This window comes from Dreissena polymorpha, chromosome 7, assembly GCF_020536995.1.
Source record: "Dreissena polymorpha isolate Duluth1 chromosome 7, UMN_Dpol_1.0, whole genome shotgun sequence".
Taxonomy (NCBI): domain Eukaryota; kingdom Metazoa; phylum Mollusca; class Bivalvia; order Myida; family Dreissenidae; genus Dreissena; species Dreissena polymorpha.
In genome coordinates, this window is record NC_068361.1 from 8,581,220 (window position 1) to 8,596,000 (window position 14,781).

At 35.6% G+C, this 14,781-nt stretch overlaps 2 protein-coding genes across 2 annotated transcripts in view; both read right to left on the minus strand.

Moving 5' to 3' along the window:
• Window positions 1-14,781, minus strand: part of LOC127838638 (potassium channel subfamily T member 2-like) — a 149,648-nt gene that overhangs the window by 68,808 nt on the left and 66,059 nt on the right. The gene's annotated exons all lie outside the window — the stretch shown is intronic.
• LOC127838643 (uncharacterized) lies at window positions 9,130-13,320 on the minus strand. The gene is made up of 3 exons (XM_052366497.1): window positions 12,750-13,320; window positions 9,823-10,823; window positions 9,130-9,645 (listed from the first exon to the last, which is right to left on the minus strand). The coding sequence occupies exons 1-3, from the start codon at window positions 13,079-13,081 to the stop codon at window positions 9,293-9,295; spliced, it is 1,686 nt and encodes a 561-aa protein (XP_052222457.1). The 5' UTR covers window positions 13,082-13,320; the 3' UTR covers window positions 9,130-9,292.

Consider the following 14,781-nt stretch of genomic DNA (forward strand, 5'->3'; position numbering starts at 1 on the left):
CAATTGTGGTGATGTCGATAAACTTAAATAGATGCTTTTATATCAATCCTCTTCAAAAGCATCATCACACCAGTACTTTCAGTACTTTGATTACAGAGTGCGGCCCGTGTACATTTGTTCTAGAGCAAGCTGATGTTACTGCTCTACCCATACAAAAAAACTGAAACTCAAAAGTATGTATGAAACAATTGAAATGTAGCCACAAATCGGCACCAGCCCAACAGCCATAAAACAGCCACAGACCGACCATAGCAACAAGATGGGAGAGAATAGAACTCTGACAATATCTATAATAACAATAATAATACACTGAGTACTTTAATTAATTGTAACAAAGCGATACTTTACGTAACATAAAATTATGTGCGTCATGGAAAATGAAAGATTTTTTTTCTACAGTAAATATTAATATATTGGACGATAATTTTAAACAAAATAGAAAAAGATACTGGTATAACCATTATCTATAATTTTGTGTTATAACCCCCAAATAACCATTATTTATGATGTCGTGTTATAACTCCCAAATAACCAATATTTATGATTTAGTGTTGTAACCCCCAAATATTTTATAGTTCATTTTATTTACATTGGTTTCCTTTTTTTACTGGCATCCGTGTGCAGTTTTCATTAATGGAACAGAACTGTGTAGGTTTTAAAAAATCTGCTTCATCTTGTAATTGTAATTTCATATTTTTCTCAACTTCAAGGGGAAATGATTCTGAACTTATTCTTACGTTGCTCATTTATGATAGGGGTTGAGTACTCATTGATATGAAAACACTGTAAAAGTTTGAATAAAAAATTGAATGAAAACTGTAAATTGCATAAAGAAGCTGCATTTTACAATACTTTGAAATTAAGTATAAGATCATAATAAATTTATCGCTCCAATATTCATCATTTTCAATAGGGTTCGAGTAATACTGATATAAAACACTTAACAAGTTTGGAAAGATTCAGACGAAAGTTGTGAAATCTTTTAAACATGTGGAAATAGTTTATTTTGTCAAATTTAATAGAAAACAATTCTGGACTTATTGTCCCGATGTTTCTCATTTTAAATGATGTAAAAATGCTCATTGATATGAAGACACTGTAAGTTTGGAAAGAATCTGATGAAAAATGTTGACATAATCACCTAACCAAGCGGTTTTTCACTTTGATTTTTAAATTCAAAGAGACAAAATTCTGGACTTATGGTCCGATATTGCTCATATAGAGTTTGGGTTAGGTCCTCATTGATAAAAAAAATCCTGTGCAAGTTTGGGAACACTCAGATGAAAATTTTGGGCTTCAAACAACGAGTTCAAAATTTCTCAAATTCTAATGAAGATAACTATGGACGTAATGGTTGGATAATGCTTAAGGGCCCATACCACCTGGATAGAAATACGTGTCGCGCTTCGCGCTCTATATGTGATTCTTAAAAAAACCTCAGAGAAGTGCTTGACTCTAGGGAAACGGGTTGCTGGGACACAGCTCCTCCTTGATAAGCGGCTGCTTCCTTTATCGCAACTCGTTGTTACAATCAATAATACGTGTCGGCTTCGTGCTCTATATGTGGTAGGGATAGTACTTAGGGCCTATGATAGACAACCATAAAAATACATGGATTTATTTGTTAATATAAAAACACGTGTATTGGTAATGGATTTTAAAATGTCTACATAAAATAAAGCTTTATTATGTTTATTAACCTGACTGAACAAAATTGTCAGCTGCCGAACTGTTCCGTTTGTGCCGGAACCCGGGATCGAACTGGGGGCCTTTAGATGATTGTTGCGTAAACTACTTCAGTCTAACGCTCTCCCAACTGAGCTATTCCGGCTGACATCATTTATGTACTGCTATTTGGTGAAGTTGTGTATAGCGATCGTTATTATATGTCTATTAATAAACTAAAACAGTGTACGTTTTCGTACCACTACGCCTTTCAATAAACTTGCTTGCGCGATATAGGTTGTCAAATATCGTACTACATCGATTCTCCACTAAATAAGCAAATTAGAAAAAACACAAAATAAATATATTTTGATTATGTTTTGTTTTTATACAAAACCAGAAAGTTTCGGGTATTTGCCCAGTCCCTGTGATCTTTCCCCTGTGATCAGTTGTGGATCAGTTATTAATTAAAACAATAAGCTTTGCACTATTGGCAATAAATGTTGTTATAAATGTAATAGGCACAAATGCAGTACTCATTTACACTAATTAACACAAAAAATCACCACTATGCAAGATATTCTTAAAACAAAAATATATACATTGATCCGTAAAATAACTTCTCCTCCCATAAGTGAAAAAAAAATGCATTACATACTAGTCGCCGGTCTCCAGAGTGACGCCAATAACACTGTGTTTAAGCAACAATGCCTTATAAGTGCTGGTAATTGCCCATTAGTTTTCTTGGTTGAAAACAACTTAGGTAAAGCACTGCAACATCACAGAAGTAGGGTACCAAATGAGCTAGTCAGGTAATTCCATGTTACTCACCAAAAATATTCAATAGTGGCTCTTGTGGTTTCAGATAATATTTTCTTTGTTATAAACTTCATAAGTCTATATAAATCTTGTAACCTGGGTGAGGCCTGTTTTGACCCCATTAATGGGGCATGATTTGAACGAAATTGGTAGAGTACCACATTTTAATGTTACATTCCAAATACCAATCCCCGCAGTCCTGCAGTTTCAGAGAAGATTGTTTAAATTTTCCTCCTAACCCTTTGCATGCTGGAAAATTTGTCATCTGCTAAAATGTTGTCTGCTTAATTGATACAATAAGCATTTTCTTTGATTTTTTTTTCAAAGAATACTCTAAGAATAGCAAACAGTTTGGATCTTGATGAGACGCCACGTTCTTTTTATATGGATCCAAACTTTTTGCAAAGGCCTTTAAAATTCGGTTCCAGCACTGAAAGAGTTAAGAAAAAGTTAACAAGATGGCCACAATTGCCCTGGAGCACTCTCCTGGGTTCATGATACATAAATTTTCAAATACTTTACCTGGTGACATTTGATCCCCTGTGACTAAAATTGAACATTGACTGGATTTTGTAAAGATAATCATTCTGACCAAGTTTTATCAAGGTTGATTAATAAATGTGGATTGTAGAGTGGTAACATTTTTTTTCTAAGATTAGACCTAGGAACCAAATTTTTGACTCAACAGACCCAGATTCAAACTTTGCATAATTAACCCATTTATGCCCAGTGGACTCTCCCATCCTTCTAAGTTATATCAATGTATTTATAAAATTAGGGATGTCTAATATACTTTTTTCTATATTTAGAATATTTCTTACAGAAATTCCTTTAAGCAAACAGCGCAGACCCAGATGAGACACCGCATTATGCGGCGTCTCATTTGGGTCTACGCTGTTTGCAATGTCCTTTTTTCAGGACGCTAGGCATAAATGGGTTAATGTCAGAATCAACATTTGGACCATGTTTCATAACAGTTGAGTCATAAATGTGGTAAGATAACATTCTTACCAAGTTTTCTCAAGATTGGATGAAAAATGTGGCCGCTATAGTATCAACTAGATAAAAGTAGGTTTTTTTGCAATAATTTCACTACCTAAACCCTACACATATTTTATCTTTAACCTTTAGTGTGGCCTTGACCTTTGCCCAAGGGACACATGACTTGAGCGTGACACATCTCCTGACGGTGAACATTTGAGGTTAAATCATTTAGAAAAAGCATATTAAATGAGTCAGTTACAGTCCCAACAAACTGCATGATACCATAATTTGACTTAAAGAATGACCTTGGCCTTTGAGCTATGAGAAAGATAATAAAGGTGACAAGCAATCAGGACATGGTGAAAATTTCAGGTGATTTTTTTAAGTGCACTATGAATGATAAAGTTACATTCTGGATAAATTTGCTCAATGGCTAATTTTATTCTCTAATTAATTTAACATTGACCTAAGAAGTAAGGAGAAGATGAAGTAACATGATATGCTTTCCCCTTTAATTTAATTTAAAAGTAGGGTGAAGATTGTTACAAGTGACATGCCGTCTCCACACAGTGAACATTTGCAATACATTATTATAAAATTGCATGATGCATGATGAAGTCACAGTCCAGACAGGCTGTTGTATGGCCCAATGTGACTTTTGACCTCAAAGTGTTATATCTTGACCAATGATATAGGGGAAGGGTGCTTCACACATCATGCTTTCTCATCATGGTGGACAGTCCAGACAGGCTGCTGTATGGCCAAATACGACTTTTGACCTAAAAGTGTGATATCTTGACCATGAATATAGGGAGAAGGGTGCTACACACAGCATTCTATCTCATCATGGTGGACATTTGCGGTAATTTATTTTACAATTGAATGTCCAGACAGGCTGTTTAATAGTCAAATTTGAGCTTTGACATCCAAGTTTAACCTTGACCTTTTAGGCAGTGTGATTGGTGTTAAATATCGTATATGATGAAGAACATTTGTCGCAAGTTATTTTTAAATTGTACAACAATGACAAAATTTTCAGTCCGGAAATGTAAAGTCCGGATGCATGCACACACTTCACAATTTGACTGCTATATCTAGCTTTCCACACATACCGACAGTGACCATTAAACGAAGATGCCTGGGCAAAACTTTCAAAATCTACCTAGTAAATTGTTGTTCTGAAAACAAATATGATGACTACGATGATATGTACTCTAGTGAGATAACAACCCTTTAACACAATAAAAACTGTTGTAACAGTGTGCAACTTGTAAATAAACTGCGATTTGTTTTCACATTCCATAGTTTCACATTTCAATCTGTTCTGAAAAACATACCTTTTAACTATTACAGGATAATGGCAATTAGCAGCAATACATGAATATTTTTGCAAAAAGTCAAATCAAAGAGGGCCTATATTATTAAAATAAATGTTGGTGGGTCATATTTCAACCACATTATAAATATATAAACCTTAAGTTGTTCAATTGTCAATCAAACACTTTCAACTTATTGTTATAAAATTTACTTTTTATTGAATTTCATAGTTTTGTATTCTTCGCAAACATAAGTTGTGTAGTATAATTACTCTTATACGCTAACAAAGGTATACATCGGAAAATGCGATATAAAACATATTCAATTAGTTTCATTAAAAACAAGCAAATTTGTTGAACTGATATCCCTGCAAAATAGTTGTTAATGGATGGGTAAATTATCCAAGATTGTAATGTGAAACTCTGTACACTACTTCTTATAGAATCATTCATTGATACTCTTTAATAAAGGTTTCATGAAACCTAAAAAAACAATCCGCATTACAAAATCCAAAATGAAGTTCAATTGTTTTAACCCATTTATGCCTAGTGGACTCTCACATCCTTCTAAATTGGATCAATTTATTTCAAAACTAGAAATGTCTAGTATACTTATTTCTATATTTAGAATATTTCTTACAGAAATTCATGTAAGCAAACAGCGCAGACCCTGATGAGACGCCGCATCATGCGGCGTCTCATCTGGGTCTACGCTGTTTGCCAAGGCCTTTTTTCTAGACGCTAGGCATAAATGGGTTAAGTAATACAATAACAAAGCATAGGGTTATGGATTATGTGCAGGGCACTTCTCCTCCTTGATATCTTTCCTAATACATTAACCCATTTATGCCCAGTGGACTATCCCATCCTTCAAAATTGGATCAATTTATTTCCAAAATTAGGGATGTCTGGTTTATTTATTTCTATTTTTAGAATATTTCTTACAGAATTTTGTTTAAGCAAACAGTGTAGACCCTGATGAGATGCCGCATTATGCGGCGTCTCATCTGGGTCTACGCTGTTTGCAATGTTCTTTTTTCAGGACGCTAGGCATAAATGGGTTTAGATGTTTTATGTTGCTATCTTGTAGTTGCTGAGATAAGTTAACACGTTTGTGACAGGTGGATAGACAAACTGAGGGATGGACAACAGCAACACTATATCCCAGTGCCTTCAGTGGGGGATAAAAAGGAAAAATAACGGAAACATATTCATCCCTCAAACATTTCTAATGGATAATTAAACACATTTTCATCAGTATATACAAACAAGAGCACCGCTAAACGGTAGACAACGCTCGGCTGCGGGTGCAGATTTGAACAAGAGCACCGCCTTGCGGGTGCAGACAGCTCATCTATTTTCTTTTTAAAGGTGAAGGGACTCTCAATTTAAATCACAAAGGAGGGAAAGGTGGAGTGAAGAGTGGTGGGGGGGGAGGGGAATTCTTGGGTGCGATGGTTGGACGGTATTTAAAAAATAAAACAAGATTTCTTTGAGAAACACAATGCCCCCCAGTAAGCTAAATATAAAGTTGCTATGTAGTTTATCAGGGTTGCCACCAACCTGATGAAATAAAATTCCCTGACTTTTCACTGACTCTTCCCTGACCAAATCTTGGTTTTCACTGACTAATTTTGGGAATAAGTATATTAGCATGCTTGGCAGGATAGCTCAGTTGTAATTTATTAGATTTAAAAAAAAAAGATTTCTTTGAGAAACACAATGCCCCCCCTGTAAGCCAAATATGAAGTTGCTATGTAGTTTATCAGGGTTGCCACCAACCTGATGAAATAAAATTCCCCACACAACATATACATGGTTAAACACATTGGAAATAAATCCCACTAGGGGTCATCTGCGAGTCATGATCAATCTACCCATAAAGTTTCATGATCCTAGGCGTATGCGTTCTTGAGTTATCATCCGGAAACCATTTTATTATTTCGAGTCACCGTGACCTTGACCTTTGACCTAAAATTCAATAGGGGTCATCTGCGAGTCATGATCAATCTACCCAAGAAGTTTCATGATCCTAGGCGTATGCGTTCTTGAGTTATCATCCGGAAACCATTTTACTATTACGGGTCACCGTGACCTTGACCTTTGACCTAGTGACCTCAAAATCAATAGGGGTCATCTGCGAGCCATGATCAATCTACCCATGAAGTTTCATGATCCTAGGCGTATGCGTTCTTGAGTTATAATCCGGAAACCATTTTACTATATTCGGGTCACCGTGACCTTGACCTTTGACCTAGTGACCTGAAAATCAATAGGGGTCATCTGCGAGTTATGATCAATCTACCCATAAAGTTTCAAGATCCTAGGCGTATGCGTTCTTGAGTTATCATCCGGAAACCATTTTACTATTTCGGGTCACCGTGACCTTGACCTTTGACCTAGTGACCTGAAAATCAATAGGGATCATCTGCGAGTCATGATCAATCTACACATGAAGTTTCATGATCCTAAGCGTATGCGTTCTTGAGTTTTCATCCGGAAACCATTTTACTATTTCGAATCACCGTGACCTTTGACCTAGTGACCTCAAATTCAATAGGGGTCATCTGCGAGTCATGATCAATCTACCCAAGAAGTTTCATGATCCTAGGCGTATGTGTTCTTGAGTTATCATCCGGAAACCATTTTACTATTTCGGGTCACCGTGACCTTGACCTTTGACCTAGTGACCTCAAAATCAATAGGGGTCATCTGCGAGTTATGATCAACGTACCTATGAAGTTTCATGCGTTCCAAGCGTTCTTGAGTTATCGTCTGACAATCATCTGGTGGACGGACGGACCGACCGACCTACCGACCGACCGACTGACATGAGCAAAGCAATATACCCCCTCTTCTTCGAAGGGGGGCATAATAATAAAAATAAATATTTGTGTTTTTTAACCATTTCAAAAAAAATAAATTGGGGTGGGGTGGGGTGGGGGGGGGGGTATAATGTGAGGGTGTGGTGGTCTTAAAAAAAAAAATAGGGGGGGGGTTCGGGGGGGGAGGGCACGGGGGATGGTTTGGGTGGTGTCTATTGTGGTATGTCAGGTAAGAGTAGTTTTGTCAAAGTATCAATCAAATCTAATCATAAATAAAGAAGTTATGGCAATTTTAGCAAAATTTAATAATTTGACCTTGAGAGTCAAGGTCATTCAAAGGTCAAGGTAAAATTCAAATTGCCAGGTACAGTAACCTCATGATAGCATGAAAAAATTTGAAGTTTGAAAGCAATAACCTTGATACTTTAGAAGTAAAGTGGATCTAAACACAAAATTTAACCATATATTCAAAGTTACTAAGTCAAAAAAGGGCCATAATTCCGTAAAAATGACAACCAGAGTTATGCAACTTGTCCTTTAACTGTCCCCTTATGATAGTTTGCGAGTGTTCCAAGTATGAAAGCAATATCTATGATACTTTAGGGGTAAAGCGGACCAAAACACAAAACTTAACCAAATTTTCAATTTTCTAAGTATAAAGGGCCCATAATTCCGTCCAAATGCCAGTCAGAGTGACATAACTTTGCCTGCACAGTCTCCTTATGATAGTTAATAAGTGTTGCAAGTATGAAAGCAATAGCTTTGATACTGTAGGAATAAAGTGGACCTGCACATAAAACTTAACCAAATTTTCAATTTTCTAAGTATAAAAAGGTCACATAATTCTGTCAAAATGCTAGTTAGAGTTACATAACTTTGCCTGCCCAGTCCCCTTATGATAGTTAGTAAGTGTTGCAAGTATGAAAGCAATAGCTTTGATACTTAAGGAATGAAATGGACCTAAACACAAAACTTAACCAAAATTTTCAATTTTCTAAGTATAAAAAGGGCACATAATTATGTCAAAATGCATGCCAGAGTTATCTAACTTTGCCTGCCCAGTCCCCTCATGATAGTAAGTAAGTGTACCAAGTTTGAATGCAAAAGCATTGATACTTACTGAAAAAAATGGACCTAAACGCAAAACTTAACTGGACGCCAACGCCGACGCCAAGGTGATGACAATAGCTCATAATTTGTTTTTTCAAAAAATAGATGAGCTAATAAATGAAAGCTTGTCAGAATTATTTTTTTTAGAGGTCACAGTGACCTTGACCTTTGACCTATTGACCCAAAAATGTGTGTGGGGTGTAGAACTCATCAAGGTGCATCTACATATGAAGTTTCAAAGTTGTAGGCGGACGCACTTGAATTTAAGAGCCAAATGTCAAAATTTTAGCACGATGCTGATGGCGGAAAGCAGACGCCGGACGGAAAACTGGCTATGACAATACCTCAGGTTTTCTCCGAAAACAGCCAAGCTTAAAATCAAATATTAACATCAAAACAATTACCAAACATAATATCAGTACATGTATTACCATTTATCAATATTATTGTTTGTTCCTTAACAAACATTTGTGTTCTAACAAACAAATTCTTAGGAAAAACCTTTGAAAAGTATTGTTTGTAAGGCACTGCCTTGCCTACTCAGTGATTCTCCTAATGGTAGTGATGGAAGAGCTATTGTAATTCCATAACACAGATTGTATTGTTATTACATTGCCCCACAATGATCTGGTGAGTGTTGGTGTTGCAGCAGACAGACAGTGGGGATTGGAGTCCATCTTTCTGTTTAGCCAGAGTCCCCAGTTTCTTTCTTCCTTCACCATCTACCTGCATGACAGTATGGGAGTCGAATCCAACAACAAGCACATGTCCTGCAGGTGTGACATGTATACCTCGTGGGTCTTTTAGTTCAGGGTCCGTGAAGGTGGATATCAGGGTGCCGTCTGTGGCCAGAGTGATAAGCTTGTGCTGGTCCTGGTTGGTGACATAGATCTTGTCCCCAGAAGGACTCACTGCACATTGCCACACTGAAAAACATGGAACATGCTTTATATAAGTAGATCAGAATTATAATATATGCATTATCAATATTGTTCCCTACTAGCATTTAACTTAGGAAACAGATTTTTAAAATAATAAGTGATTAAAAATATCAATAATAGAGATATTTTTTGTTAAAAACAAGCAAAACAAACAACATTTACCTGTTAAATCGCCATGTGTATCCTCATACAGCTTTTTCACAAGTGATCCTGTCAGAGTGTAGAGGTACAGGGCAGTGCCAGAGGTGACATACAAGGCCCCTTGATGGAAGGCAATACCATAGGCAGCATGCGGAAACTGGACCTTCCTCCCAGTCACCAGCTTCCCATTGCTGACAGATATAAACTGCACTCCTGAATGGACAGCTACAGCCACCTCACTGGATGTGATTTGGCAAATGCCCGATGGATAATCACACTCACAGTGACTGCACACATTGTTGTGCTTGTCCAACAGCTTCACATTTTTATTTTTTACATCTGTAACAATGACCTGTCCACTAGGCAGGCAGCAAATGCCATAGATGCTGAAAATCTGACTGGTGTCACTTGACATTTTCACAATATACCTAGAGTTTCTCTTCACAGTCAAAAGCTGTTCTGGATTTATCTTAAGTGTGAGAGACTGCATACCATCTACAATCCTCCCCAGACTTTCATGTTGAGACAGGAACCTCTCAATATCAATATTTGCCTTATATATTATTGAGCTCTGCAGCTTCACGGGGTTCTCCTTTAGATAAGTCTTAGACTCTTGTATTTTGTCTAGACTTTTTCGGCTAGCTATGAACTCGATTTCTTTTTTGCTTTTCTCACAAAGGACATTTACAGCTTCACTGAGTTGTTTCAGTTCATCCTTCAGTCTGTTGCAGTTGGCCATGTCTTTCTTGAGGGAAGTTTGCAATGTGGTCCTAATTTCGTCCAGTTCTTTCAAGGTTGCATTTTCTAGCTCATCCAAAGCGGCATTTAATTTCTTACGCTGTTCTCTGATTTCTTGCATTTTTTCATTATATGATGCCTCCACGAACTGAATGCTGGTCTCTTGTGAACTCTTAAACTTATTTATCTCACCAAGAATAGAATGAAGATTGATTGACAAATGTTTCATATCCAATGACATCTTCTTGACAGATTCACAAATTAGAGTCATATTGGTGCACTGTCTGAAACAAAAAACATGAATTATAATTTACACATGTATCATTTTTATGTATTTCTGAAACAGAAATGTGAATTATAATTTCCACATGTATCATTTTAATGCATTTTAAACATATTACATATCTTATTTAAATATAACAAGAAAATTATCAAAAATGTACAATATTCAAAACAGGCATTAGTCTTGACGAACGTTTGAGTCTAAATTTGAAACTCCACTTTGAACGTGAAATGTACATTTTCAGTGATTCGGCCTTAACTGCGAAAAATAAATTTCAGCACACTATCTAAAAGCAATGTGAAGTTATTTAGAGAAGTTATTTTTTTTAATTTTATAACAGCGACCTTCAACCGACTGGTTCCAAAGACTATCCCTGGCAAGGTCTGAATGTTCACTTTCAGCACACAACCTTACAGCAAAATAGATCAATCCAATGTTAATTATATCATATTAACTTTTTTATTTTTAGTGGTATCGACCTTGACCCAACTCGCGCCAATTGTAATCCAATACTAGATTAGCTTGTAAGCTACCTAGATACAAAATATCTTAAATAATATGTACTGTAGACTGTTTTCAAACATTACAACCATCAACAATTTCACACTCACAGTTAAGAATAACTGGTTAGCCAGAATTTGTCGGACAGCAGTATTTACCGCATGTTCTATTTATTTCGTGTATTGTAACGCTGCAACGCAATTTGCTTTGTCAGATACTTACAGATGTTTGTTTTCTTGAAGTTGACGGCATAAATTTGTAAAATGCTCGTATTAAAGTTAAACAAGTGTGATGTTTTCACATTTTGTCGGAATGTAATGCGACCTCCTGGCAGGGGATATTAATAGCCTGCGCATGCTCATAAGAAATCCCTTACTGAAACCCGAACTGTGTACTTGAGATTTTCGTTCATTTACTGTTATAGAGCAGGTCACAAGTAATTGTATTCCAATCTCTTATTTTACCAAAAACTACTGTGTTGAACACGCACACATTATGTAAATTATAGATTTTTTACATTACAATTCCACAAAATTTACTGTATACATATATCGGAATTGCTCACAAAATGTACTAAGTAAACAATTAAATAAAATAAAAACAAATCTCATTTAAAATTATAAATTCACTGTTTGGATTTTCTTTTTGAAAAATAATATTCTTCTTTCCACAAAGATCTATACATGTAAATAAACATGCTAATTTATAGATATTTGTTCGAACTGATATTGGAAACAAATTATTAATCTATTTACACACTCAGAAAGTGACATATTTCACTATCAAATTAATGTATTTACGTCATTTTAATGTTTATGTTAAGAAAAGTTTTATTTAAACTCTTACTTGTTTCAAAATACTCAATTTATATAAATGTCCGGTAAACACTTCTGTTAAGTGGAAAATTACCTCCCTTTAATGACCCCATATACGGCCCTCGTACATACGCAAGCGCACATCAACAAATGTTTTGTTTACATTCGCTTGTAGAAAACAAACCCAGGATGTATCAGTAAATTTTTTATAAAATATTGTGCATTATTTTGAAAGTTATTAAATAAAAAACGTAACATTCGTCCGAGAAATACTCGCTTACCAGTACTGTTAAAAAAACAACAACTGTGAAATGCAGGTGGAGAATGAACATAAGGACAGATATTTGATTTATTCCAGTGAAAGCAGCAAATCTTCTATAACCTAAGTAACTAACAAACAATAAACTTATCAGGGATTGTGCTAGACTTTGGAAATACCCACTGAAACAGTACAAACAAGGCTAATATATTTTAAGTGTCAATGGTAGATTCATTAAATTACTTTTCATATGAAACGTGATTGTGGTAGAATTTTAAATGAACCAGCTTTGTTTGTAATATATGGGATTGAAGGGGTTTTCCCATCTATTCCATGACAGTTTGTAACTTACCTGTGATTCAGTAACACACAAGCAGTGCAACACAGCTGACTGTGGTCCTGACAGAAAAATTCCAGTATCTTGTCATTGTGGACATCACATTTCAGTAGCAAATCCTCCATTGTCTTAGTGAGAGGCCATTTATTTGTTTCTCCTCTTCCATATTTGGAATGATTTGCATATAATTGATCATGCTGATAAATACATTTTCTGCAGAAAAGCTTCAAACATGTTGTACAAAAATAATCGGCACTTTCTTCAATATTTTTACTTTCGCAAGCATCACAAACATAATCCTTCACTAAATCTGAACTGTTATGAATTGAACCTACAGAAGTTGCCATATTGCAACAGATGTTGTGAACTGTTGATTAATGAAAAGCTATGTATTCACCATCATTGCAATCCCTTGACAGTCAAAAGGATGAGTATTTATTCATGAGAAACACTCACAGTTTTAATAAGAATATTAATATTAGAATAATAATATTATTCCCAGTACTAAACTTCAACTTTGCAAAAGCTGAAATATAAATTGGCTGTTTAAGCTGACAACTCTCTTCACATACACCCATAAATACAAAGTCCAAAGTAAAGTTACAAAATCACCTGGTATATAATAGTTGGCTTAAAGTTTGGCTGATAACACACGGACAAACCATTTTCTGAAAACAGAGTTAAACCCTTTCCCACTTAGAAGCAAAGTTAAAATGGCTATGTACAAATAGCATAAAACCAGTCTGTTCAGGTTTTATGCTGTTTGCTGCTCATCAATATCTAAGGTTTGGAGATGAAGCCTTAAAAACTTAAATCTAGTTAGAAAAGTCTTAAATTAAATGTAACTTTCTAAGGGACTACAAATGAGTGAAAATACGTATGTAAGTGGGAAAAGTTAAACATGATATCCATTTAACAAGCACACTCTTAAATATGTAGATACAAATGGTCTGAATTACCTTTATGTCAATTTTTATTCTATGTTTTGAAAATTTCTTACATGCGTTGAACAAATTGTTTATTTCACAAATGATTTGAGAAACTTGCAAGCATAAAAACTCTGAATTTCACTTAATTTAAAACAAGTGTCCCCTCCAGAGTTAAATGTGTCTCAAATTAGGACATTTACTCGCACCATGGAGTTTAAACGTTCTGTCTTAAACACCTTGAATACTCATATGCATCTCACCAATTTCTGTTCCGTGTTTTGAAGTACATAAATTAACAAGGGACAAAATTGTCATAAAACCAGGTTTTCATTGTGAAAAAAAATCTGATAAAGGGAGAAAACTCAAACTGAACTTTTGAAATGAACAAACAAAATTAACCCCCTTTGTAAGTTTTTTTTTTTTTTTAATCTATTTTTAGTCGTGGCGACCTTGACATTGGAGATATTGACGTGATTCTTTCGTGCGACACACCGTCCCATGATGGTGAACAAATGTGCCAAATGATTTTAAAATCTCACAATGAATGACATAGTTATGGCCAGGACAAGCTCATTTATGGCCATTTTTGACCTTTGAACTCAAAGTGTGACCTTGACCTTGGAGATATCGACGTAATTATTTCGCGCGACACACCGTCCAATGATGGTGAACAAATGTGCCAAATGATTTTAAAATCTGACAATGAACGACATAGTAAGGGTTGGACAAGCTTGTTCCGCCCGCCCGCCAGCCCGCCCGCATTCGCCAATCTAATAACCAGTTTTTTCCTTCGGAAAACCTGGTTAAAAATTGTAGTTTAACCCACTGTTTGCAAATTAAGCCATCACAAATAAAAATGCTAAAGATGGATACAAGTACTGATACTAAGATTGGCAGATAATTCACATACAAATCAGAGCAATGCTTAAAAAGTGTTTATTTTAGATAGGGCAAAATGACAGGCTATATTCATATCTTCAGATAAAATACTGATGAAGTCATTCCCCGTCGAAATGACCACACTAGTGACTACGGTGGCATAGAGGTGCCATTCACTCCTTTTTTTTTAATTGCACTCCTCTTTTTTCTCGTGGCCTCGCTTTAGTAATTCAAGGCCA

Bases quoted from the DNA above. Each gene is read 5' to 3' on its own strand.
- LOC127838643 (XM_052366497.1), bottom strand. From the start codon at position 13,081: ATGGCAACTTCTGTAGGTTCAATTCATAACAGTTCAGATTTAGTGAAG. The intron at 10,824-12,749 runs GTAAGTTACAAA...TTTTTGTTTCAG, and splicing joins TGTGTGTTACTGAATCACAG to ACAGTGCACCAATATGACTC. The intron at 9,646-9,822 runs GTAAATGTTGTT...CATGTTTTTCAG, and splicing joins TACACATGGCGATTTAACAG to TGTGGCAATGTGCAGTGAGT.